This window comes from Betta splendens, chromosome 3 (assembly GCF_900634795.4).
Source record: "Betta splendens chromosome 3, fBetSpl5.4, whole genome shotgun sequence".
Taxonomy (NCBI): domain Eukaryota; kingdom Metazoa; phylum Chordata; class Actinopteri; order Anabantiformes; family Osphronemidae; genus Betta; species Betta splendens.
Window position 1 is genome coordinate 12,909,822 of NC_040883.2, and position 27,290 is coordinate 12,937,111.

Below are 27,290 nucleotides of genomic sequence, written 5' to 3' on the forward strand. Positions count from 1 at the left end.
AATTAATGCTCCTCCACCGGCTCGGTGCAGTTGTTTCATACGCCTTCTATTCCCACTCTCAAAACAAGATTCCTCCATCTGTGTCAAACGATGGATTAAATGAAAACAGAAATTGGGTTGGCATGAGGGAAAAAACATATATATATATATATATATATATATATATATATATATATATATATATATATATATATATATATATATATATACGAAGAAAAGCATCTACAATCCAGTATTCAAAGCTCGAAGTTGTGATTGGATGATTAAAATTTCTGAAGATATTTAGTGCTGCTGCCTGCTGTGTGAATGTTACCTGACCTCACTCTCTCTCCTGGACATCCTTTCCCTTTAGAGGCTCTCACACCCCTTCCCTAACACACCTCTTCAAATCCATACACACACACACACACACACACACACACACACGGACACACACAACCCCCCTGCCGAGGCAGCAAGTGAAGCAAAATAACTCACTCTGCCACACAATCGCTCCTCTGCCTCGCTCTGGGCACTGACTGCTTTATTCCATGTTTTTTTTTTTTTCCCTCCTCTGCGCTGCCTCCTCCTCGGTTCTGTATGTTTTTTTCATACCATCGTAACTCTGCTAAAACAAGAGCCAGTGATGGTGAATTGCTTGACCTTCCTCATTGTGTGGTGGTGTTGTGCTGTGTGGTCTGTGTCAACTTGGTTCAAGCCCATACATCAGGAGTGGTTTGTTATTTTGGACACCTTTCTTTGGTGGGAACTGGAACGGCTGTACGTGGATTACAGCTCCTTTCTACTGGCATTTGTCAGCGTTAGATTTACAGAAGCAAGTTCAAATTTGCAGCACTGAAACGTAAGATGTCTCGCATTGACCAGGCAAGAAGGCTTTCTTTAAGACACAATTTTACTGTACAAAATGTTTTATAGTTTTCACAAAATACATTTAGAAAGCTCCATTTTAAATAAAATTAAATTGAAATATTTAAGAGACAGCGTGTAGGCGTTTTATCTCAGAAGCATTGCTTAGACGTAAACCCAGTATGTGTCCATGTTCTACGTACACACTGAAATAAAAATGCAAAACTCAAAAGAGCATGACAGATGATGCTAGAAAAACCCTCCCATGGTCTTCAATTATAAATAAGGACTGCAGGGTTTGGCTGCAGTCTTACAAACTCGAAGCCAATGTAATTGAACAGAACGTGTTTACAAAATTTTTCAACACAAGACTAATATCTTTAAAAAAACATTGTGTACTAGATGAAATACAAAGGCTTTGGTCTGTTTTACAATCAACAATGATTAAATCTGATATGTACTTGTAAACAACTGCCAAACACTGAAGTTTAAAACTCTGTCAAGCAATGTTTAATCATAATTATAGGAATTAAATATTTCTAGTCGCACAAAAATTTTTTTGACCATAGGACACTATAATACAACTATACCTAAGAGACAATTTGTACCTGACCCTAAAGAAATGTATTTTATGATGCATGGAACATTTATAGAATATTCTCGGGGATATAAATGAAATCAACTTTTATTGGAGAAATCTTTTTTTGGAAGATTTCTAGGGAAGACAAGTATTTTACATTTTGACATAAACAAACTGGATTATATCGAAGACGCAGTCTACCATTTACAGACTACAGGTTTTCTTTTACACCTGTTCTCCATATTTAATGTTCTTCGTGGTAACCTAGAGTCAATCCAACCACGGAAGCGGGAGGTCCGAGTCGGGTCACGTGCCACGCCGTCTCTGCGCGCTTTGAGCTGTCGATAGTGATCCGTGATTAATGGGCCGGCAAAGGCAGGCCCGTCTTGGATGAGTCGGGACCGCAGCCTCAGTGGATGGATCGAGTTTGAGCTCCCATTCGTAAGCAGTAAGACCAATAAATATATATATTTTCTTGACATAGTAAGAGTCTTCCCTCCAGCTTTTTGTCTTTAATGATATGTAACAGCGTCCAGAGACCATGCAAAGGCTGGTAGAAAGTCTCGATATAAGCAGATTAAAAGATAGTCATGGCAGAATCTCTCAGGTTCTCCTCTTTCAAACAAACAACCAACATGGTTTTCTAGCAGTCCATCTATCAGTACTTGATCTTGGTTTTTCATATTAACATACAAATGGCCATTTACTAACACACCAGAGAAAGGGGAAACAATGACTGAAGTTGGAAATAGAAAAAAAAACAGATAAGTTTTTGTTCCATAAAAATTTAACACCGGGCACTTTACAGAGGTCCATCTTTTCATGTCTTTCCATCATTGTTCTCGCTTCCAAGTCCTCGTTTGAATGTGCCTAGAGCTACAGAACAGCACGCAGTCCCACTGGGGAAACAAAGCCCAGAGGTCCCAGAGTCTCTCTCTCTCTCTCTTTCTTTCTTTTCTCCCATCATCTCTTGTCCTTTGCTTCTTCTCAACCCTCTCTTGACTTCTCTACTCTCCTGTGCCGTGTATGTGCCGGAGGGCGATGGTGGAGTGGGTGGTTACAGGGTGAAGTAGCTCTTCTCTCTACTGTAGTCTTGACCAGTACTGAGACATGTCAGGCTCGCTCCCTGGGACTTGGACAGGGACAGACACTCCAGGAGAGATGAGTCCTGCATAGACAAAAAGAGACTCCTGTTACCAAAAGCAAAGACAGAAACGAGTAAAGGTCCAGAATCCAACATGCTAAGTGCGACGACAGGTGGATGCACCATGCACAGCCAGCGCGGCGGCTAACATTAGTTAGCATTGTAGCACAGGGCACTGTGCGTTAAATGCTTGCAAAAAGGTGGATGAGCAGTGGGGCTGCAGTGAGTCACAAAGCTCTGCACGCGGTTGTTCAGTAAAACGCTTGCAAGCTCGATAAATTGAGGCTTTGGCAATGGCATTTAAACAGAGACTACAACAGCAAATGAATCAAATTAATTAGCAATTTAGCACAGAGGAAATGTGGCTATGCATGATTAACTCTTCATGACTATAACCAGTATATATGGCTGTCAGTAACAGCATCCTAATGGGGTGGAACTAAACTATGGACTGGATTAGAGGGACTGACACGACGGCGCGGGGAGGCAGTGAAATGAGCTTCATTCATGCACTTACAGAATGAAAATGATATGAAATGTAGCGGTATTGACTTGCAGATGTGCAAAGCCAGAGGTTTCTCAAATGGACAGACAGGGAGAGGAGCATTACTGTGACAGAGCGTGAATCAAGAGTGGCTATGTAGTACCGCCTAATTACAGGAAAGGTGGCAGATGTTTCCGAGGGGGCACTGTTTGACTGGATTACTTCCCAAGCATGTTTGTAAACAGCAAACTTTCTGCCTACCTGTTGAGGTGGTACCAGAAGTGGTCATTGATTGGCTGTTCATATGTGCCTGCATATGAGGGGGCGTGTATGTTTCGTAGCTCCGCCCGTTCACAGGCGGACTGGTAGGCAGCATGCAGGAATAAGAGGAGGTCTGGCTGGGCTATAGATGGGGAGAGAATGTTACATTAGCTTAGCCAACCGTAGATTTTTACTTATTAATAATTTTAGTTCCGTCAGAAAAGTGTTATATTTTATTAAATATAAGTCGGAAGGTGTTTGTCTGGCGAGGAAACACCGTTTAAAATCACTCGTGGTGTCTTTGGTTCCACTCTTACAGTCATCACATTACTGCGTTACACGTGTATGTTTAATCATCTTGCCTGTGGACGATGGTGGCGGCCCACTTACTTGCATAGGTAGATTGTTTGCCATGGTGAAGCTGGGCATGGGGGGCAGCGCGCTGTAGGTGTTTGTGAGCGCAGAGTCGGGCCTGCCCAGCATTGACCCCGAGGTGAAAGACACTGCGGAGGGGAAGGGAAAAGAGAAGAGACGCTGGTTAAGAACCGCACGCCGCTCCTCCCGCGCGAGAGAGCGTCTCGTTAGCGTTAAGCGGTGCGTGCGTGCGTGCGCGCGCGCGCGCGGTGACAGGCTGACGGGCCCGGACAAATACTGTGCAGCGTGCGTCTCAGGTGATTGACTTGTGAGCGCGAGCTCCAGCGCCGCCGCTGCGCCCTCGCGTCTGACTCGGTAATTACGCGGATAGTCAGCTGAGAAGTTTTGTTCAATCATCCGTCAAAAGGAGAAAAACCACCGGCGCGTCGTCGTGTGAAACTGGAGCGCGCGAGCACCGGGGCCTATTTTCTGCTTTGATATTAACCGACAGGCTGCAGCATAATAATAATTAGTAACGTTTCTCTTGAATTCTGCTTTGGTTAAACGCTCTCAACGCCGCTGAAAAGCTCCACGTGTAGAGGTTCTGTTTTCATTGGACTGGACCGGACCTACCCGGTGTGGTGGGCTGTGGGATGGCCTGGTAGACGCTGGTGCTGAAGCTGCTGCTGATGGGAATGTGACTGGAGGAGTTGTTGGCCTGCCGACGCTGGTTCCGGAGCTTCTCCTCTCGCCTCCACTTTGCTCTTCTGTTCGAGAACCATACCTGCGACGGCGGATAACTGCGCGTGAGCTTTCAGGCCAACGCTTTGGTCGTCGGTAATGTGTGGCGTAAAAAGAGGGAGATTCTCACTTGTATTCTTGCTTCGGGCAGGTCGATTTTCGCCGCTAGTCTCTCTCGTGCAAAAACATCTGGATAATGAGTTCGCTCGAATTCTGTAATGCACGAAAAGCACAAAATGAGACCCGGGGTCATTTTTGCAGGGTTATCGGTTGAATTAAATTGTATGCCTGTGTCTGAGAGCCAGAATAAAAACGCATTTATTTAATAACAACTAAATAATTCAGCACATCATTCGTTCGGTCTGTGAACTTTCTCAGGGACATATGGATAAAATAGCTTTATTTTTAATTAAACACGTGGACAGAAATGAGACATTCGTTCGCCAACTGACCTTTTTCCAGCGCTTCGATTTGCTCCTGTGTGAAGGACGTGCGGTTTCTCTGCAGCTTTCTCTTCAGCTGCAGTCGCATCTGCGTCTCCTCTGAATCCTCGCCGTTCGAGCTGATGGAATTTGTGTTTTCGCCGGCACCGTCTTGTTGTTGGCAGCCATCTGGAGAAGGAAAAAGGGCCACATAATGAAAATATACATTCAATTAAGCTAATTGAATAATTAATTCTCGGGTCTTTGGTTGTATCAGCCCGCAGCTAATTGTACAGGCCGTCGTGCGACATCATTAATTAAAGCAGCTATCATGGTTGGGCTCATTGAAAATCAGAGGAATTATTGCAATTTCTTCCTAATGTTGCCCGATTACAGGCGAGCGCCCGACTGAAAGGGAACAATATCGAGAAGGCTTCGCAGTTAAAGTGTTTATAAAATATTGTGGGAAAAACAGGCTGGCGAGGGAACGGCTCCGCGTACTTATCACAATGCCGTGTGTTCTCAAAAGGTTAAGAGAAATGTGACAAGATGTGGCGAGCCTCTTTTCAGAGCCTATGAAATGTATTAAAACCCCAAACCCTCTAGCCCCCTTTTTAGGGCAGAGCAATGCCTCAATGGTCGTTCCCATATGGGCGCTGGTATAGCCATTGAGGTGACCACCAACTTTTGAATAGAAGAAGACGCTTTTCAGGATGATACAATGCCTTCAGGAGTAAGGGAAACCATTAAACTATGGACACAGCCAGGGACGAGCAGCGAGCCCTCGGTGGGTGTAATATATGGGAGGGGGGCCATTGGAGGAGATGACAAAAGGATCCTCTCTCTCTGGAGGCGCACAGGCTATAGTACTTTGGCATTGTGCGCACGAGGATCCCAGTCAACAGAGCTTTGAGTCCAGTGTGTTAACCCTTATCCACTACCATCATTAATCACGTCCCCCGGCCAGCTACACGCCAGTCAGGATTTCTGTCTTCAATTGGAAACAAATGAGTGAGGAGAGAGCATGCAACCCCCTGAACAACCAAAATAAGGCCAATCTATTCACTGGTCCTGCTTGTCCGCGGTGGGCCTAAAGGCCCCTTCACTTGCAGGGCGAGGCTTATCGACTAATGTCTGTCTTGTTGTTGGACATCATTATCACACCGAGAAGTTAATGCGAAATTAAGCAGGGGGTGCGTTGATAGGAGGGTGGTTTATGTAATATCTTACTCCTGTGCGTCCGGCGCCATGTTGAATGGTTTGTATGCAGATTGTGTTGATGGGAGACTTTAACCGGACCGTGCTTGATGTAAGGTGCACGGACGCATCAGCCGGGCCGGGCCGGGCCGGGCCGGGCCAGCTAACTTTATTTGCCCAGCTAAAGTAGTCACGTGTGCGAGAATTGATAGTTGAGTAAAAAAAAATCCACCACGTGAATTCGAGCAAAGCGCAAGTTTTTCTCGTGATTCTGCTCAGGGAGTTTCGCCCCGGCTGCTCTGGGCCCGGAGACGCGTTCAGGGCGTCTATTGGTGATGTTCTTGGTTCACTGGAGAAACTTGATGCGATATGTTTCTTGACAATTTCCCTTGCTGCAAAATAGACAAAAGTGTTCTTCTATAGGCCAATAGTTTGTATCCACGCTATTTGTTTCTTCACTCCGGATAATCCATAAAAAGGAGTGAATGTGCAGCTATTATCCGTCTGCCAGACCCACTGACGCTGGGATGGGATTTGTTTTCTTTATAAAAGCGCTGGGAAATAAACTCATTCTTTAGTATCACGATGTCTCAGCCAGTGAGGCGGAAAAGCAGCAAAAAAAGAGATACCGAACCAATTGCGGCACCTTTCAACTGCTGAGACCGGATCAAAACACTCTTGAGAAACCGCTTAGAACTGAAAGAGAAAGTGAGAGACTAAATCCTATAGACGGGATTTAGAGCCATATAGCCAGCGAATGAGAATGAGAAAGAGATAAAAGACAAAATCGGTAAGAAGGTTTATTCGTTCGTTTTTTTCTTTTTTTTTTTTGGATAGAGTTGTCTTCTTTTGTGGCCCTGTCACTCTCCATGTTGCCATTATATCGGCCTGTGTGGCTGTCGGATGGAAAACATATTTTCGTTCCCCCGAGAGAACTGTTTAATCCAACTGTTTAGTCTAATCCAAGTAGCCATTTTAAATGAAAACAAATGTCTATTATTATTATTATTATTATTATTATTATTATTATTATTATTATTATTATTATTATTATTATTATTGTTATTATTATTATTGTTATTATTATTATTGTTGTTGTTGCACGTTTTAAAATAAAAATCAATTATATTATTTTAATATAATGTTATATATAATAATTATGTTAAAGTGTATTATTTATAATAACAGCCTATTTCTTGTTATATTTATTGATTAAAATTATATTTAAATAATGATAAAAATGTAAATAATACCTAATAATAATGCATAATAATAATATAGTTTGGCTATTTGCATTATGCAAATTATTATTTTTGCTACTTTGTTGCACCATTCTGATTTGATCCACTTTATACCTGTTTAAAGAGCAAGAGGAAATGTAAAAAGTGGTGCTGGGTCTGCTCAGTGTTTGGCCTGAGCAGATGACAGGACACCCTCTGGAGTGGAACATTTCCACAGCAGTCTTACCATCTCCACACTCCTGCATGTTGCCATAATGAGAGACAAAGCCCTCTCTAATGAGCAATTACACGTAATGCGGAGCGTTCCCATAACCAATCATTGCGTGTGAAGGAAAACATTCCTTTGTACTAATATCCCCGCACACCGCTCCCTGGCCCTGCCTCCCCATCAGGAGAGGAGGAAAATGCAGGCTGTTGGATGGACACCTCTGCTGAAAGGACAAGCCGCTGTCACGCACATCCATGTCTGGGACAGTGGAGGCATTCAGACCGCATGCATGGCCTGTGGCTTTCTCTAATCGACTAGTCTTAATTGGGGGTCTTGCTCAGGGCATCAAAGCATGCCAGTACAAAACCGTCCTGCAAGCAGAGCCTGGACCGGAACCACTGGAGTAGTAGGCTGTGAAGCTGTCCTTATTTACACACGACAACTTCGCGTTACTTCTGGCGCATCCGCCTTCACGCAGCATTTGCAAATCAAATACTTTGTGTGACTAGTAACTTGGCTGCGCGTGAGAGCCCAGTTGGGACCGGCCTGGCTACTTCCTGCTTTGATCCTTCCACAACCTTGCGCGCTTCAAGGTATTTTTCTTGCCGCCGTGTGATAATGAGGCTCACCTTGGTTGGGCTGCCCTGGCACCGATGTTCCGGGGTACCAGCCGGGCCGGGTCCCCCAAGTTCCTGTCTGACCGTTGAGCATTCTCAGCTTGTCATACATGCCATCTGCGCCCATCTGTTGCTTTTCACTCGCCAGGTTGCGGAGGACTCTGTTTATCGATGACACCTGAATGACAAATTACATATGATAAAAGTGAGCATCGGGATGAGAGAACGCGGGACGCGCGGCGCGCGCACGCGACGCTAACCGGAGACAAAAACAAGCGCGTCTCCGCGCGCTCGGGCGACCGCACATGAAGCGCGGTGTGTTTATTAAGAGTGAACGGTTGAATGCCCATCTGCTTTTCCTCCACTGCATGAGAAAAAAGTCATTTCGTGTGGCAAATTAAATCATGCACATAACTTCCAGTCAATACACTTACACTGGGTATGTTGTCGTTGGTGCAGATCCCCTCCGACAGAAGTCTGTCACGGATCTCCCAGGCGAAGATAGACGGACACTCCCTCTTGTACTGCGCGATTTTCGCGACCACCTCTGGAGTGGCGACCCTGGGCTTACTGCCGCCTATTGCTCTCGGTCGTATGGAGCCAGTTTCATAATATCTGCCCAGGATCTTGCTCACGCAGCCGTTGGATACCTGGATGGAAAACAAAAGACACAATTCACATACATTATTTACGACTATTTACTGAATTTCTAAGATGGCGTCAAATAATTATCACCTTTTCACTGTCCAGAACTTGAACTTCATCATGAGTCTACAAACACAGAAAATATGCCTTGAATGGTATATTAGGCATTTTTTTTTAATTCTCTGTAATAGCAGGCAGCTATCTTTACTTTTTAACGGCCCTTTTACGTTTCCAGTGATCGGAATGACGTAACTGATACGATCATTTACTGACTTACGCGGCATCTATACGACAGGAAACATAGAGTCATTGTGTAAATCCTACCGTTATGTATTCCACATTTTGCTTAGGGATTTTTTTGAAAGGTAGTTAGTTTGCATAGAAATTTGTGTGTACAAATCATTTTTCTGCACAGAAAAGGGAGCATGATTGTCACCTGCAGTATCCTGGAGATGTCGCAGGGTCGAGCGCCACTGTGAGCAAGTTCAACTATTTTCTGCCTGGTGGAATCCGGCAGCGGTCTACCGTTAACAAACACACCACCAAGCTGGTTTACGCCACTGTGACCTACATGGAGACAAAAGCGTCGTAGTCACCACATCACGTAGCAAGAGCCAGAAAAACACACATGTGATAAAGCAAATGATTTAAAATTGGTGATGAGGAGAATGGTTTGAGTTTTCAGGAAAACCGAGATAATGATGAGGAACATGAAGACAGAAGGTTTTTAGCAGCTGACTTGAAACAACAACACCAATATAATTGGCAGACGCGTCTCAAACTCAACGGATATAACGGTGTTTTTAAAGAAACCCAGTCATTGCGCAGTTGTTGTCAACACAGCCGCTTAAACCGAAACAGCATCGCGTTAACTGAACCTAAACACGCCGCTTTGTGATTTTCCCCTAATAAATGAGGAACTGAGTCGTTCGTCAGTCCCGAGGAAACGCAATCAAAGTATTACTAAACCGGAAAAGTTTGGCGTTAAAACATCCTCGCCGCTATCCGTCCCCTAACGCACAGCTGCGCGGCACCGACATCCAGCACTCCCCTTAGAAAACGCCCTCAAAATAATAACCAGCGACGCCGACAACCGCATAAAATGCCACAGCTCAAATAATGCGTTAAATTAGCTCTCGTTCCAAAACAGCGCTTTTCGGAAACCGGCGTTAAATCGACGAATTCCTTCCATGATAATCATCCAAAACATGCAATAATTACGCACGGAGAACGCAGTAAAACACTCAGAACACTAGCGCTGAAATAGGTTTATATGATCGGTCGTTGTCTTAAAAAAGATTGATTTTTGCAAATTATCCTTAAATTGTTGTATAGAATGTGTCTAAAGCATAGAATAAGCCCGCAAACCTGAAGCCAAAAGGGAGAGCTGACTCCCCGGAGTGCCTGAGCTGCGCTCTGTTCCTCCGCTCCCTTCCCCTGCGCTGCCGCCCGGTACATTGACTCCGGGAGCAGAGGCTCCTTACCAATAAATAAGCTCCAAATATAGAAGAGGGGGAAAATATGATGAGCCTGCCTGACATTTGTCTTTAAAATAAAGCTAGCTGCACGTCAAGTTTGAGCTTAATTTCTGGAAATAGGCGGAAGTCGCCTCGGATCATGCATGGGAGGCTAATTGAAAAGATCAGTTGGAGCACTTGTGGCAGGCATGTCACTTTATGACACCGCTCTGCTTTTGAAAATCGCATCGTCACGACAAATAGTAGCATGATAAAACGACCCTTTCTGTCTGCATTTGGATATCACTCAGACAAAATTGGACGCTACTCGTTTACCCTCCGAGGGAGACTTCGTTTTAAGGTGGCCAGGGGCTACGCGCGGTCACAGAAACGAGGGCGCGCCTGGATTCTTAACATATTAAAAGTGACATGCAGTTTTTTCACCCCCCTTGTTTGTATTTGACAACAAACGCTCACAGCCACCGCAGTCCCGTTGTGTGCAATCGGTGGGCGTCTTTACGCGGAAACATGTCACAGGACTCGGCTTTAAAGCGCGGGTTTTTGTTTTATATAAATGATCGCAGCAGCCTGTTTATACCTGAGTGAAATAAACCTGTTTAACTGGGCAGCACAGCCCCTTTGGCCGCTACGTGTAATAATCTTCCAGCGTGGATCTGACTGATAGTAAATCCATTATCATCCCTCCTGCTCTTTGCTAATTCCAGGATTACGTGGAATTAATAGAGTTCTTACGCTGAAATTGGCCTGCCCGCTTTAAGCAGCCCCTGCTCGGCGGCGTCTCCGGGGCTGCTCCATCACCTCTGATTTACAACTATCCTATAAATCCCGCTGATCGATAAAACCGTCAGATAAGGACATCACATAAAAATCAAACCCTCCTAAGGTTAAGTCTTAATCATGACACAATTCCCTCAAGTGCCCAGAGTGGATCTCGCCCGCTGGCGCTGATTATGCGCCTTGTATTCTATTGCAAGTCGACTAATAGGAAAACATATGGTGTCAATTTGGACGCTCCCCACCATATACACCCAGGAGTTATTAGCACAAAAGCCACCGAGGCCGTCTCGACCTTTAGACAACCCAAAGGGCCGGGCCCAATGATATCTCCTCGGCAATTCGCACCAGACATCACACGCCAAGCCAGGGGAGCATCCCATTAACATCAATCGGCAGCAAAGCAGGATCACTGGGTATTGTACACAGCTTTGATAAAGCCCCCATCATCTTTATAATGGACACTTGGCAGGCAAAAAAAAGCAGCACTGTGGCCTGTGAGCGACGACTCCAATACCAGCAGCTTGTAGAGACATTGTCATCGCAGACCACTCTGCGCTGCGCGTTTATATGAATCACACCTCTGCGCAGCAAACGGTCCAGCTGTCATGTGGTCCGACATTGAATTCAAAACATTTTTTTTTTGGAGTAATGCGCACAGATTACAGCACAGACACGTCATCAAGGTATATGGAGAATAATATAGTAAAATTATTCCACACACCTTCATCACAGATGTCATACACCTCTTGTCCAGCAGCAAGAGAGAAAATGTTTCATGTTTATACCTTGTCTTTTCTGTTTTGTTTTAACACAAATATTCCACTCATGGGCCACTTCACACACATACACATACACACACACATAGACACACACACACAGACACGCACAGACCTATAAGAAACTTCATCTACCATCTTTTTGATTGGCACCCACGACAATATGGTTGTTAATATTTGCCTTCCGCTGAGTTCAGCCCGCACCTAACTGCGAGGCCTGCGGTTATAATACGAACATTTTCTTTCTAGTTCATGCTGTCTGCTCGTGAAGAATATGAACTCATCTACATAAGGCATTATTGCTATTCCTCATGTTTCATGCAGGGCTCCTCTCTACGCAGCTAATCTCGTATGCAGCCTGGGAGCCAGCTCTAACGCTAATGCAGACGGCTGTGCAATTATTTAATACCAACTCAAGCAGAAACAAAAATCTCCCTCTCAACCCAACCCCCTCCATTCTCCCTCTCTCTCTCTCTCTCTGCGGAGCGGGGCGACGTGTGATTAACTTGTTCAATAATAACTTGCCCACCTATCATTGCAAAAAATAAATAAATAAAATAAATAAATTAGCGGCAATGAGACGACCAGCAAATAACTGCGAATATTTCGCCCCCGCCTCTCAGAGTCATGCAAATTTATGGCTGCATATACGGTTTTTCCTTTCCCTAAACTCGCTTTAAAGCGATCTTAAACTTATAACAACCCGAGCATGTCAGTGGGTGCTGCTGTCATGCAGCCACAGTCAAAGCTGCGGCTGGAATTAAAAGGTCAAAAATAAGAAGTATATTAAAGACAACTTACTGTTCTGCATCATTGAGGCTACGCCAGACTCCCACGTGGCTTGGTTGTGGTATTCTAAGCGTCACAAGGAAATAACAAAGCTGGTTAGCATCAAAACACAAACCTGGTGTACACATCTTTCATGGTCTCTCACTGTAATTTGTTTTGCAACATTTGTCTATTTTTTTAAAAGTTTCTTTGACTCGTTTTCGTGATTTAAATTGAATTGAATTGAAGATAAGATATTTTTGCGGGTCTGTTGCTTAAACATTATAGATGCATCATAAATTTTCACATCCTCAGTGTATGTATGGATTTTAATTAAACTTGCCTGGAAACAGAGTTGACTGTCCACTCTATAACAATTTAGTCAATCATCTGCCGTTTTCACTACTTAATGTCTCCCTATAGGACAGAGCAAAACAACACATTAGCACAGCCACAGCTATACTGATGCACTTCAACTACAGCTTCACTTGTGCCCTACATTTTACAATTAACCTCCGTGTTGCTGCCAAGCAGATAAATTAAAATTGACGCGGGGCGTTTTCAAGCGTCTCCGTGAGGCCCAACGCACATTCAGTGAGATTGCGCCTGTAATCATCGTACAGCGCTGCTGTTTTCCTTTTATTCACATAAAGAAATCAGCCCTCATCGTCTCCGCAACAGCCTCCCGTGGTTTCCCTAAAACCCGAAATCCCCGCTCTTGTGGAGTTTATCGTGGAAACTGTACAGTGACACACGTTGTCTACCTCGCCTCACTGCTCTGCAAAAGTCCAGACCAGGAGGGGGTACAAAGCTGGTGCACAAAGCCTGCTGGACAACAATGCGCCCCCTTCTCTGCCTCCATATACCTCAAACCCGGGGCGAAAACTCGGCCTCCGCGACTAGAAACACACAGCTTCCCCACTAAACACACCAACAAGTTCAGATTAATACAAAGAGCCGGAGGCATGCATCCACCCCCTCCGGGACCATTCACACACACACACACACACACACACACTCACACACAGATGACCGTGACCCCAGTGCCGCCAGTGCGTGAATGTGGGTTTTGTTTGCCCTGTTTTTTTTTTTGGGGGGGAATTTTTAAAAAAAACTAATTTCTTGTTATAAATATTTGGTGGTTATTTCGTGCTACTGGTGCGGGTTGTAAAGCGGGTTTTGAAGACACAACAGCGCAGCGGGGCGCTCAATTGGAAAAGACAAATGCATTAAAGACGCTTTTGAATGGGGAACAGATAAAAAGGGGGCCAGGGAGGGAGAAGTCTGAAGTTTTCATTTTCTCCTTCTATGCAAAGTTGTGTTGTGTGCAGAGCAAAATGGCCAAATACCGACGTGTAACAGGCTGTGTTTAGTCCAAGTCTAGTTTGTGAGATGCGCACAGGCCGCCATCGCCTTCAGTTTGTAGCCGTTTTCAGGTTTTAACAAATAGGCTGCTCGGCCATTAATCAAATTCAGATTCCATCACACTGGCCCCAGAGTTCGCCTGTTTAGCACGAAATGGCCAAAGAAACAGATTATTATTATTATTATTATTATTATTATTATTATTATTATTATTATTATTATTATTATTATTATTATTATTATTATTACATGACGTGACGTGACGTTAATATAAAAACTATTAAACCCACTAAGCCAAACCAGCCTTAAATGCTTCGCGGTCAGTAGCAGCTCCGTAAAGTCCAAGTAGTTAATCATTTATTTAAGGTCGAAAGCTCAAACGTTGTTGTTCCCGAGGTTAACTACAATTTAATCTGCATTTCTTTTCCTTTGGTAATCCGGAACAACAATGTCTTAATTCAACATGCCTTTTTTCCTGGCGGCTGGATCCTGCGCTCACAACATTCATATGCAGAAATAGTTCATGTCAGGCCTTGGCTACAATGGCCCCGGTGCAAGTTGGCTTAACTGAGAAAGTGCATCCATGGAGGTGACTTTAAAGAAATGACACGTATTACAGATTACATGTGTTGCACTAATTATTTCCACGCATGAATGTAGCCAACAGGTCCAGCCGGAACTCAATAAATCCTCTTCATACATACAACAGTGAGCTACAGGCCTGCTTTTTATTTTATCTTTAAATGTTGAATTAATCTTTACTGTTACAAAATTAAATACACAATGACTAATGCTAATTATTGCAATTATTATTAAACCGTTTTAAACTCGTATATTTGGCTAAAACATTCAAATTGTTTTAAAATGTATTTTACTGCTGCTATGATCCAACAGGGATGTTCGGACACTATACGTGAGCATGTTGAATTTCTGTAACATATAAGTCAAATTTAAAAGTAGTTTAAGTCGCTGTCAAAACAGGCAGATTGAAACCAACCCTTTTAAAAAGGGAGACGTTGTATTTTCTCGGACAAACAAACAAACAAACAGGCTAAAACGGGCCTCCTTCCCAAGTGCTCCATGAAGTTTTTTTTCTAAGAAGGCGCTTGGGTGACTCGCCTGCATGAATCAATCTGACACCTTTCCTCAACGGGTCATTGCGCCCCATTCTCCACGATGATCACTGTCCTGGCCCAACGTGACTTTTTACTCTTTGCTGTCATAAATAAGCGGTAAGCTATCCGTGGGCCTAAACACGGCAACAAAAAAAAAATCTAGCAGATAAAACAGACAGAGGCGCTGAAGGCTGCTCGCACTTCCTGAGAGAGTCGAGTCAGAAGACAGGCTGTTCAGTGGAAACAAACCACAACCTCACAACTCAACCTCAACCTACATCCGAGATAACCTATAGTAGTAATAATATTATTAATAATAATAGTAATAATAATAATAATGTGAGAAATGTCCTAAAAACACGTAGGCAAACTTTGAGATAGGATCTCACCTTTTTGGGGCATCCTGCGTCGTTGTTAAAGTCCTTGCCAAACTATAAGCTACAGCCTTTCTCCACACCACAGAAAAAGAAAAGAAACGACCAGGGCGCGTCTCTCTCAGCGAGTTTAGAAGGGGAAAAATTAGTTTCCAGTGGTCTTCGTCGGAGACGGAGGGGATATCCCTGCGAAAGAGACAGAGATTGACAGTGAACTCAGATGTCAGGACGCACGGAGTTTGGCGAGGATGTGCGCTGGCGTGTGAGAGAGCGAATGAGAGAGTCGGGAAGAGAGATAGTGTGGAAGAGAGAGAGAGCGAGAGAGGGCAGGGAGGGAGAGCGGTGGCGGTAGAAGGAGGTGGGGGTAAGAGAGTGAGCACACCTATGCCGACTGGTGATGGGACAAGTGTATTAATGTATGTGTTCCTGGTCTGCTGTGTGCGCCTCGCCTCCCTCCGCCGCTCTTCACTGGCCCATTAGCGCGACCCGACCTCTGTCATCATCCCCCATAAACACTTCCCCCTACACCGCAGCCAAAGCGGGAAACGGGGCCGAGCCACAGTGAGAGAGAGAGCGAGCGAGCGAGAGAGAGAGAGAGAGAGACTCGTCTTCCCAACCGACTAATCAGCCCACGCATGCAAATACCCTGCGCTCACTTGCTGAATATCGCCCTATTGCAGCGCCACCGCCTCGGAAATGCCCATTGGACGGAGCGCCCCTTTCTTCCACGCCGAACTGGGTCCGCGCAGGGAATCTGAGGCATGTTCAGCGCCAACCTGAAGCTAGCCGCTAGTGCTGCGGGGGAGGGATGGAGGGGAGGGGAGGGGAGGGCGGGGTGGGATGGGGGGACGGCGGCGGAAACTAGCCGTGGAGCGGCGCGCACATGAATGTTGGAGCTCGTAACACCAAATTAAAATTACAAAGAGCTGCAGCGTGCCCCTTTATGGAAGTGGCGAGCCTCTACAGATGCGATTAATGTTATAGGGACGCGCGCAATAATGCAGCAGTTTAGGACGCATCTCCAACTATTGTGTTGTCGTCTCCACGTACTTTTTATTTTTCGGGGCTTTGCGTGCGTCGCTGACGGAAAGCCGCTTTCACACAGAATGCCCTAAAAAGACTTAAACTACTATACACTAGCAATAAAATTAGTTTTAGGTTTTCCGAAATGAATTTTCAAAAACTCGAATTTATAACTTCTCTAAGTAACTGTTAAAATATACAGCCGAGTTGGGAAAAGTAGGTCGATTACATAGAAGCTCCAAATGGATGTTTGCGTTAAAAGAAGTTTCCATTTTAAAGCGACGCCGCAGCCGCTCGCTGCACACAATCAGACGCGTCCACCACGTGCTCGTGTTGATTCTTTTGGGTATCACCTTCCCCTGAATAGCATCAGCCCCCCCCCCTGTCAACAAGGACGCCGTGCGCAACGAGCGCAGCCTTCAGGCAGGCTCGGCTGCTTTTTATGGACACATTTGCGAGGCCCGGCGACGTCACTCCCGCGACCTGACAGCAAATAGCACGCGTAAATAAAGTAAAGCAAATGACTGTGTAGCCATGGCCACACAAAACCGCACTGGCTGAATGACTGGCCATTAACGCACACCTCAACGCACCCAAAAGCAACCCCTCTGCGTCCGTGTTTGAGCGTGCACCCGGAGCTTTGGGCAGCACCAGTCTCAGCAATGAGGAGCCCCGTCGCTTGCTCCAAAAGGAGGAGAACCGACGGGAAGAGAATGAGGGTTGTATGTGGAAGCCAAACTAAAGCAGAAAAGGGGGTGCGTGAAAGGGCAGAGAGAGGAGAGGAGAGCGGGGGACGCGCATGGGCAGGGGGAGGGGAGAGAAATGGCTTTTTTGGATGGCAGGCCATGAAATGAAGTCATGGAGGCCTACACTTGACTTTCTTTGACATGTGAAAAAGTAGGAGAAGTCAGAGCTCATCAATAAAACACTTCGGAGGTGAAAGAGGGCTCCCTAACAACCATCGCATTCCTGACTATGGGTTCAATGAGTAGACAAACGACGCTGCCAGAGAGAGAGAGAGCGGGTGAGAGGCAGCGACGGCGAGGGAGGGAGGGAGGGAGGGAGGAAGGGGGAAGAGAGAGCGAGCGAGCGAGCGAAGGGGAAGGGGGAGAGAAAGAGGGACTGCCCAGCCTGAATGGGGCCCTCAGTGGGCCGGCGAGATAATGAGCTGAGAGGACCGACTCAAACTGTCACCCAGAGTCCCGCGGTGAGGAACAACACTTTGGCCAATACTCCTTCATCAAACAACCCGTAAACTAAACGAGCACATTCATCTGTTTCTCCTTCCTGCATTGTTTCTACTCACTTAGACTGGTGGCTTAGCTTACAGGCCTACGGTGAATGGTCGCAGCTTATATCAGCTGAGGGGGTGAGGGGGGGTTCCCAAACATTTTCACGTCAAGGACCCCCCTATTAGACATACATTAGACCACAAACACCTCCTCCTCCTCCACCGGACAGCAGTTTGCGATACGAGGCGACTCCCGTGGTTATGATTTATAATAACAATAAACCGAACTAAACTGAAAGACGCCAGACTTCCAGCCATTATTGTGCAAATTAACAATAATGACCATTCTTGCTATTTTTGTAAAATGTAGATATTTCCAGTTAGAGACCAGCTCGTCAAACTGTAACAGGGTCACTGCGGGACCCAAGAGGAGTCCGAACTTGTGCAGTGTTTACTCCTAATGAGCGAGCGCATGTGGCTGCAGCTGCACATGGTTCTGTGCGCCTTAACTGGGCTTTAATCCTAAAGGTCTTATATTTTATGTCATATCTTTAACATAAAAGTACTAGAATAGATACGTATCTACTTCTAATATTAAAATTATATTTATTTCTCATGTAAAATGCTTCTTCCTCGTATTTACTAGCTGCATTTTGTTGCAAATGTTTCTGCTTTTCTCTCCAGACTGCAGCTGTCAAACTTTCCCACCACTACGGTGAAAGACAGATTCCCCGATGAGTGTGTCAAGTAGTTTTCTTTGGAAACAATACCTCCAGTAGGTTATTGATTTCTTTGGTTAAGCTGTAAATCCGCTCCAACAGCTAATTCGTTGTCTCCACTCTCAAGAGATTTGTTGTTTTTTTCACAACCTTCGCTCGCGCACCACGGAGAACGTGGCTGCCTCAGCAGCTACCGACCAAGACGCCTGAAATAAGAATATATTTCCAGTATATATGTGTTTTCTCTTTTACAAGGTCCCCTGGATTTCTGTGGACCTCTGTTTAAAAAAAGACGAGACAGGCTGATGTTGGGAAAGCAATTAGCCCAATTCGGATTAGCAGCAACTAATGTCACAGGCCTTGAAAGGAAAGCCTAATCTGGTCGTTATTTTCCCCTGAGGCAACGTGGTATTTGTACCCCGTAGAAACTTTTAAATACAAAAAAGAAAGAATGGAGGAAAGAAAAAACATAAGGAGCTGCAGATGCACTGAAAAAAAAAACAGTGGCATTGTTTTTGGATGTAGTGGAGGATGGTTATTTAAGATACAGTGTCACTTTACATGACAGAACAGAACATTTTCAATGAGTTTGTTGTTTGTGAAGCGCGACAAACTATAAGCTACGGCTTTCTTTATATTTTCCTTAATATGTTAATGCAGCCTGTATTTGTCCTGGTGACGACCCCCCCCCCCCCTCTCCCCCCACTGAGGTCATAGTTTACTCAGATTTTATTCATGAGGAGAGGTCAGTCAGAAAATGTTACAATATTGTTACAAGACTGTTTGTAGTAAATAGGAGGTGGTTCCGCAAAAACGCACCTCTTCAAGTGTTTTTTAAAAACGATTATTGAATAAAAACGATTATTACATTTTGATCTATAGCTTTTTTACGAAGGGTGCCTGTTAATATATATATAACATATAAGCTTTATCTATATATTAATTAAATTTTAAATATATGTAAAACGTACATTTTATTTACGACAAATTATTATTATTATTATTATTATTATTATTATTATTATTATTATTATTATTATTATTATTATTATTATTATATTGTTGATAGTATGGCGTGTGACGGTTAATATTAAATTGTGAAAATACATACATATTTGCTAGTTATTGTCAATACACAATATAAATTTAAAAGTATTAACTATTGTCATTTTGTCACTATCGTCACCATAATGAAGTGACTTAATCAAACAACCTCTAATAAGTTTTCTTCTCTAACCAGAGTTTTATCCACGTCACTGTTCTATTTGTATAAATTGTTTGGAATTTTACGATGCGTAATTCAGTTTTTAATCAAGAACAATTAAAACAGTCACTTTGTTTACCAGATATTTGATTAATCTGTAAAAAAAACGTTGACTGCTTCGTGGACCTCGGCCAGAGCTTTTATTCATGGTTACCTTTTTCTTAGAATTTGACGTATGACAGATAAATAACTCCATCATACATTCAGGCAGCTTCAGGAGGGAGTGTTTGCAGATTGTGTTTATTCTGTTTGGTGTAAAGGCCAAACAAACATGTACCATCTGCTTCATGTGTGCTTTTTACGACATAATCAATCAAATAAAATAATTAAAAAATACCTACATGCCTAAAAAGCAGGTTTTAAAATGAAACTGCCTGCGCAGCGTCCTTCTTCTGAGCAGCGTATGTTGAAAGATGTCCATTAATCTAAAGGCTGCTGTAATTTGCCAGTTTAACTGGTGCACCATCCTTGGCGCTTGTAAGGTGACAGGGATGGGACCGGGGATTTACAGTCCACAGAAGCCCTCTCCTGGCAAAAGGCTGAAGGCTGGATAAACACCGGGGCTAATGGTGTCACAGCGCTGCTCGTCAAGAAACACTGGGCCCAGACGTACAGAGGCTGAGTCTGAGTCTTTAACGTCCCAAATTAAAAGCGTGCGCACATATATAAAAGTCACCTCAATATAGATGAAACAAACACGCACGAAATATTAAAAAAACATAAAATTTCTACCTTAAATAATAACTAATAATACTAATAATTAAATGTATCAATCTAAAAATGAACAAAATCCTATTCATCCTTATTTTTTTAAATTTGACAGTATTTATTTTTCAAGTTGTTGTCAAAACTTTTTTTGTTATTAAAAGTATTAACTTATTGGAGTTCACTTTCATACCAAAATATACATTTGTTTATAAACAAACTGGAAATGTAACACGACCAAGAGTTACAAAGTATAAAAGGTGAGCTGCGTCATCTCCACCGTTCTGATGGATCGAGTGGAGCTGAGTGGATCCCAGACACTCTCAGTTTACTGTACAGGTCGAAGCCTTTAATTTCCCTGTCGCGAAGCTACAATAACGAAGGGGTTTTAAAGAGCAACGTGCGCGTAATTCCTCAGAGAAGATCGCTAATTACACGTTCGGTGCGTGCGCGTGTTTAATAGATGACAACAAAACAAAGACAGGTCGTTGTGTTCACCGCGACCCAACGTGCAAGCTGAACCAGTAATTTCACCTAACTTTGCCAAAGCAACTGGCTCGCAGGCAGTCACCGTGCGCGCTCAAGTTTGTCTTCAAATCTGTTCAAACTCCGCAACGAGACCAGTGAAGACGCACGCGCCTTGCGCAGTTTAAATATTTTCACAAAACAAATGTTCAGATTGCAGAAGCTTTAATATTTATAAGTAGTCTATGCGAGTGTTCTCACCGTTAGTTAGCCGGAGGCAGCAGATCTGTCTGGTTGGTATCCTGTGCGTAATAAATCGCCGTTTCCAAACCGGGATCTCTTTCCGCGTCTCGGCGAGAGAAACTTATAGGTCCCGATTAAAATCTATCTACCTTTGGATCCGTCCTGGAGTTGAAATGTCAATGAGAGTGTGCGAAAAAAAAGTCTGCGCCTCTTACAAGCAACTTTCCCTTCGGTGATTGGCTGAAGCGACGGCTCCAGCCAATCACTGCCAACTCGTGGCTTACCTTGGACAGGACGCGCAGCGCGGAACGGGGAAGTGCGCGAGGTAGCCTCCGCGTGCGGAGTCCGCTCTAAGGTCTGCTGTATTTGTTTTGCATCCTAACAAACTTTCTCGAACCTCCAAAGGTGAACTTTTAGTCTTAGTCAGACTTACGGCACCACATCACGTTTGATTTGACATGTTTATACGCAAGTATTTGGTAATGTTGAAAATCACAAACACATTGAGTAGATGACATTTTTATTTGATTAAACAACAACATGGGCTGGTTCGTTTAAAGTCCACAAGCTTTTCATTGAGAGGTTTTACAACGTGGTACAATATATTGCAAATGCTTTAAAAGCACAACAGCCATTTTTAGTGTCTCCTTAATGTATGTTCTCTTAAGATCTGTTGCTTTCAACGATGATTAAAAACGGAATCTGAGACTTGAAGGGGTCCGCTGCGTTTTCTAAAACTGAGCATGCTCGAAATGCAACAGGTGAATCCAGAACAGGTGCAGCGGAGGAGCTGCCGCGCGCTCCCCGGTGACTTAGTCAGAAGTTTCAGCCCAGTCTCCAGAGCTCCGGTGTTATGGTTCATTATAGCGCAGTTCTGCGTCAAGGATTAAAAAAATGTTACCATAAAGATGAATTATATTTGTGGACAGTTCGCCCTGTCACGCTGCTCTAAAGCGTTTATATTCCTACAGCCATATAAAAGCGTCATCTCTAACTCCTAATGGGATTTTAGCCTCCCTTTTACTGAGGCAGGCTAAAAGCCCCGAGCCCTGTTTCACAACCTCTGATGTTTGTGTCAATTTGAACAAGACGGTGAGTAAATGGGCAACCGCGCCGCAGCACGTCTCCCAGGAAGAGACCGGGGCAGCGCAGGTACGGGTTGGTCGGCACTGGGTGTGTTTGGGCCATTATTTGGAGGAACAGCCATTAAGAGGGCCTTGATACTGTGCAACGCAGCAGGGTGCTCGACATCCGCGCTGGAAACCGCACGGCTTGGTCCCTGCTTATCAGGCTGTCAATAAAACGAGATGGGATGCAGCGGTCGGGCCAGGTGCTCCCGTTCCCTTCCCACACAGCCCCGCTCTCCAGAAACAGATCAGGCGTAAACGCAAATCTGTCCAGCCGGTTTTCCCTCTGCCGTCACCACGCTGCTGCACAACGCCACCTCTCTCTCTCCCCCTCTGTCCCCCCGCGCACACACACACACACACACACACACACACACACACACACTGATCACACTAAACCACACTGACAGTTGTTTTAATTTTTTTATAAAAGTATGAAAACAATTTTGCAAGTCAAATACCGAGGACAATAACTATCTGGACGTTTTCCCACATAATCCTCGTCTCCCCTGATAATTATTTACTAGCCACTACTTACGTGTGAGGAAAAACTCACACGTTGGTGCTGAGTGGACAACACCAATATTTAGCAGAACGCCTTTTTAAAGTACCAATCACCTGCTGCCTCTGACTGATCACATCTACAACTAATTGTGCAGTGATCGACCTCCCCTCTCTAGCCATGCAGAACATTATGCTGCCATAGCCTACGCCTCGTGAGCTTATTGTTTACTGCCGCTGCAGCGGACAGAGAAAAATGTCCAGGGGACCGAGCACGTTACCAGAAAGCGGAGGGTGCACGCAGAGGCTCAGATCCGCATCTCATCCGGCTATTAGGACTAATTGTGACGAAGACGCGGAGGTAAGCGCTTTAAGAACTCGGACTTGCTGTGAAACGGGCCCTGCATCAGGTTCGAACTTTTATCAATCCGCTCGTGTGTCAAAACTAACCCGATGAGCATTTCTACAGAAATCCTAAAGTTAAAGTAGAGCTGGACCGCGACGGGACGGGGTTGCCAGGCCTGCTGTCATTCAAGCAGCAGGCGTGTAGCGTGAGGAGATGTTTAGACCGGTCAGCTGATATTTTCAATTTACCATACAGCGTCCAAACTTAATATAGCCCAATTATCCCCACACACACTACGCGCCAACGTGCGCACAGACACACACACACACACACACACCTCCTCGCCATCCTCATCTCCCCGTCCCTCGCTCTCTCCCTCTGTGCGAAATGTTTTAATAAGCCCTACACGCTCTGTGTACAGAGTTTGATTCGTTTTCTCTCTGTGCTCCACGGCCCTGGATCGAGACATTAGCCGAATTCCCCCGGGGTGATTGGATGCAATTTGTCCGGAGTAGACAGGCACGTCCTGGATGTTAGGAATTCACTGTGGCTCAACGTGACAAGGCTGACTTCGATCTACAATTGCATCTGAAAGTGCAGCGAGCGGAAAGATCACATGCCATTAAGTGTTCTTCTCCCCTCCCCGTTTTTTTTTCTGCAACACAACAACCTCCTCCATTTACTCACAAATATTCATAACAATTCCATTCGCGACACCTCTAATGTGGCGGCGAGGCCTTTGCGCTGCGCTAAATGCGGCTGTAGCGGCGGCGGCGCACATGGTCCGGAGAGAGAAAGTCCAGGCGACGGGATATTATGCCCCAAATCTATGACCCTTTAAATTAGATTAAAGATTGACAGCGGAGTGGATCATAAAAAACCCAAGACTGACACCTGCCACGCAGGCTCGCCCGTGATTGATTCTGATGCTTCGTGCTGGCAACAATAATGCTGCTGTTTTGCGCAGGGCTGAGTAGGCGCATTTATCACTCACTTGCCAGGAGTAGCTGAAGTCAGTGTCCGTGTCGCACTGTGAGCTGACAGGAGAAAATGGGAGCTAACGAGGTTGTCAGATGTCCTGACAAGACAAATGAGAGCTCGTCACTCCCTGCGCTTTAATAACGTTTAATGGAAACGTATTGCACCGTTCAAAATAAAGTGTTACACGTACCGGGGTCTGGCGGCGACGCAGTTAATTACGCACGGTGAGGTAAATTACGCATCAGCTAAAGGGTGTTGGCCTGGATTCAGCACCACCAAGGCGGATTTGATCTATATGACGCTCGCGATGCAGCTACTCGACCTTGGACTTTGTGCGTTTTTAGCCTAATTACTCGCTGACAGAAACAACACAAATAATTACACCAAAACTGCCCCCAACGTGTCACAGCGTCAATACGTGGAGGCTCAGTAGCGTCGGTGGTTAAATGTCTCGCGTCGTTCATTTTCATGTGGTTGTCCGCGAATAGCGCATCTCCACAACAGTGCAATTAAATGTGCAAATCATTCAACTCACATTTGAACGGATCATATAAAGATGCACATTCTGTGATTTTTTTCCCCTGATGCTAAAATGTTACAGCAGTTTCCCTGACAGTCAGCGAACATTTGTTTTCTAAAAAATATAAAACCCCATTTGTTTGTTAATCTCAAGCCCGAGGTTCAGTGCCAGCTGAGACTGGCCCTTCTCTTACATGTAATGGAACTCCGTTCACCTGTCACAGCCTCTGAAACGCTCTGCACTGAGTGGATTCCCCGTTAGTCCCGTTCGAGCTGTGAGCCGAATGATTTTTGTGAATAACGTGGCGCGCCGAGGCTGTGCATTCTCCTGTGTAATTCATAGTGTGTGATATGGCCAACACACGGTGCGCTGGTTATAGTCATGATATATAATCCCCAGGGCAGGGCTCGTACTGGGCTCTAACCAAACGCGCTCCGGCTCTTCGCTGGGCGCGTCATTTGTGTGAAAGATGACTCCAACGCGTAATGACAAAAATCCATGACTTTACGCGGGGGATCGACCAGCTGTGTGCAGCAGTGGCGGGTGACGGGACGGCGTTGGTAAAGATCCGCTGTTGTGCCTTGTGATGGAGGAGGCGGGCTGTGCGCGTAAAAATAAACATAACCTAACCTATGCGGTCACCTGTCCTCTCCTGCGGCGTCAGGGAGGCTGAGGCGCCGGCTGCAGCAAAGCGACAGCGGCAACGTGTAGTGGCGACATGTGAACGACTTGGATCAGATGGCTGATCGATACACGATCGATAGACGATCGTTTTCACGCGCACATCTGCAGCAGAGGCGTCGCCCAGCGTGCACGCGCAAAGCCAACGGGACCTTCTACGGGTGCGCGCGCAGCCGAGACGCGACGCAGGACAGCGCATTTGACAAAGTTAACGCAGATCCGCGTGATGTGTGTAAATGGCCGCGGCGGCTCGGCGCTGTATTGGATTCACCCAGATAACCGAGCGATGTAAAACAACACACACCAAATCAGGCAATAACAACGACAAACCGTCTGGAAAATGGAGAAGCAAGAAATCACTTCTTCCTCCCCTCTCCCCTTCTCCGTGTCTGGATGACAAATCCTATCCTGCAGTAAATATTTTGAGGATAATTGAACTGATTGTTATTTGCAAGTTTCTCTGTCTTGAATATAAAAGCGGCGGCGTGCCTTCGCGCACTCATAATGACTTTCAGACCATTGGCAAGATATATTCATGATGTGGCGAATCTTAAATCGTTAATATGCCGTTCTGCAGAATATGTCAGGATGCATTATTGATTTGGCCTTTTTCGCAAATGCAAATATTCTTTTAACACACTGGCAAAATATGAGCTAGATGGGGATCCGGCGGCTCTCAAAGGCCATGATAAAAGCGCGTCGTTAAAATGTGACATGAGCTGACCTCTTCACTGCTTTTAAGAAAGCTCGCCAGAGCTCACTAAAAGCTCACTAAAGCCTGCCAAACTCTGGAGGGAAGGGTTAGGGGGAGGAAAAATACCAAATATAATGCGGACAAAAGCGAGAAAGGAAAGCAGTGAAAGTTGTGTTTGACAACATGTTTGCGACTTATTCTGGAGACACTCTGTCGGACGCCGGGCATATAGATTATTGAGGGTTTCTCTGAGAAAAATGAAGATAATTCTCGGGTCAGCGCGTAACTATTGATCTGATTCCCTCCTTGTCTTATAGTCGGGTTATTCAGCAGCACCCCGCTGTGGATGCACATCACCACTTCAGCCTATACAGTGTCTAGCCTGCATACAGGCTAGAAAGCCGCCTATGTGTAGACAACGAAACGTTTCTAAATCTAATCACAAACTAACCATAATTAGACAAGTAATTACCGGCGTAATTAAGTGCCTCTTTCTGCTCGCTGTGCTTTGATATAGACGGGCAGCGCGCTCCGCGCTTTATGGCGCACAGGCAGCAGCGGATAAAGTCTTTTTTATTATTGCTGGAAACCCATCTGGTAATAGTCTTTGCCGAGACCTCCTCCCCCCTAATCAAGGTTTTAATTAAAGACGGTTGAGGGCCATGGAGAACATGAAGGCCAGTAATTAAGACTAACATTGGACCCTAACAGATGCAACCCTCCTCCTGCGTTTGCGCGAAAAGGGAAGCTCACAAATCAAGACGCGCACAACCGTTTATGTTGGACGGGATACTGAATAAATAATTGTGATAAAACTATGATTTACACTTGCTGCTCATAATAATGGACGACGATGTTCATCCACGCCAAAATAATATTTAGTTGCATCGTGTTTTAGTGTTAAATACACGTGAAACTACAGCGGGAAATGAACAATTCCCACTAACAAGACAGTTACAGCCTTGTTAGGTGAGTTTATAATTTCCACTGTGCAATGCAGCATTTAACTACTCATTTGAGCTGAAAGGGACGTCTCCCGTTTACGGAGGGGAGCGCGGCGCTCTCGGTTTTCGCGTTCATAATGCGTTGACGTGTATTGATTTGCAGACAGCTGTAGGGTTGTGTCGCAGGGGAGAACCGCCGGTCACCCCGCATTAGCGTGATGCCTGCGCACTAGGCCGATCCCGACGGCCCAAACAGGACGCGGGGCTCGACGTCTTTGTCATTATACACGCATTGTTCCGCTTTAAGACTAATGAATAAAAGGAGCAGAATCTACGAGATGTGGCAGGAAATGATAGAAAAAGCGCAGATTTGTGCATTCGTGAATCGGTTCTAATATGCGCTCTGCTTAAAGGTGCACCTGGAACATCCACTGGCGCCTCCAGCTGCTCCTG

General features: G+C 45.0%; 2 protein-coding genes across 9 annotated transcripts in view; one reads left to right on the forward strand and one right to left on the reverse strand.

The window, feature by feature from the left end:
• elp4 (elongator acetyltransferase complex subunit 4) overlaps positions 1 to 27,290 on the forward strand; it is a 78,889-nt gene that overhangs the window by 44,521 nt on the left and 7,078 nt on the right. The gene's annotated exons all lie outside the window — the stretch shown is intronic.
• On the reverse strand, positions 875 to 21,235 carry pax6b (paired box 6b). 8 transcript variants are annotated; one of them, XM_029144682.3, is made up of 15 exons: positions 21,062 to 21,235; positions 15,409 to 15,579; positions 12,883 to 12,956; positions 12,573 to 12,626; positions 11,717 to 11,740; positions 9,177 to 9,307; positions 8,831 to 8,866; positions 8,530 to 8,745; positions 8,108 to 8,273; positions 4,863 to 5,021; positions 4,541 to 4,623; positions 4,303 to 4,453; positions 3,706 to 3,818; positions 3,316 to 3,457; positions 875 to 2,594 (listed from the first exon to the last, which is right to left on the reverse strand). In XM_029144682.3, exons 4-15 carry the CDS (start codon positions 12,583 to 12,585, stop codon positions 2,509 to 2,511), a joined length of 1,320 nt encoding a protein of 439 aa, XP_029000515.1. In that variant the 5' UTR covers positions 12,586 to 12,626; positions 12,883 to 12,956; positions 15,409 to 15,579; positions 21,062 to 21,235; the 3' UTR covers positions 875 to 2,508. The 8 variants fall into 8 exon arrangements, with proteins under 8 accessions (XP_029000515.1, XP_029000511.1, XP_029000517.1 ...); XM_029144678.3 differs by lacking the exon at positions 12,883 to 12,956; XM_029144684.3 differs by lacking the exon at positions 11,717 to 11,740.

Coding starts and splice junctions, on each gene's coding strand:
- pax6b (XM_029144678.3), bottom strand. Junction 11,741..12,572: donor AGCCTCAATGATGCAGAACA/GTAAGTTGTCTT, acceptor CTGCTGGACAAG/AGGTGTATGACATCTGTGAT. Junction 8,867..9,176: donor ACATCTCCAGGATACTGCAG/GTGACAATCATG, acceptor CTGTGTTTGTAG/ACTCATGATGAAGTTCAAGT.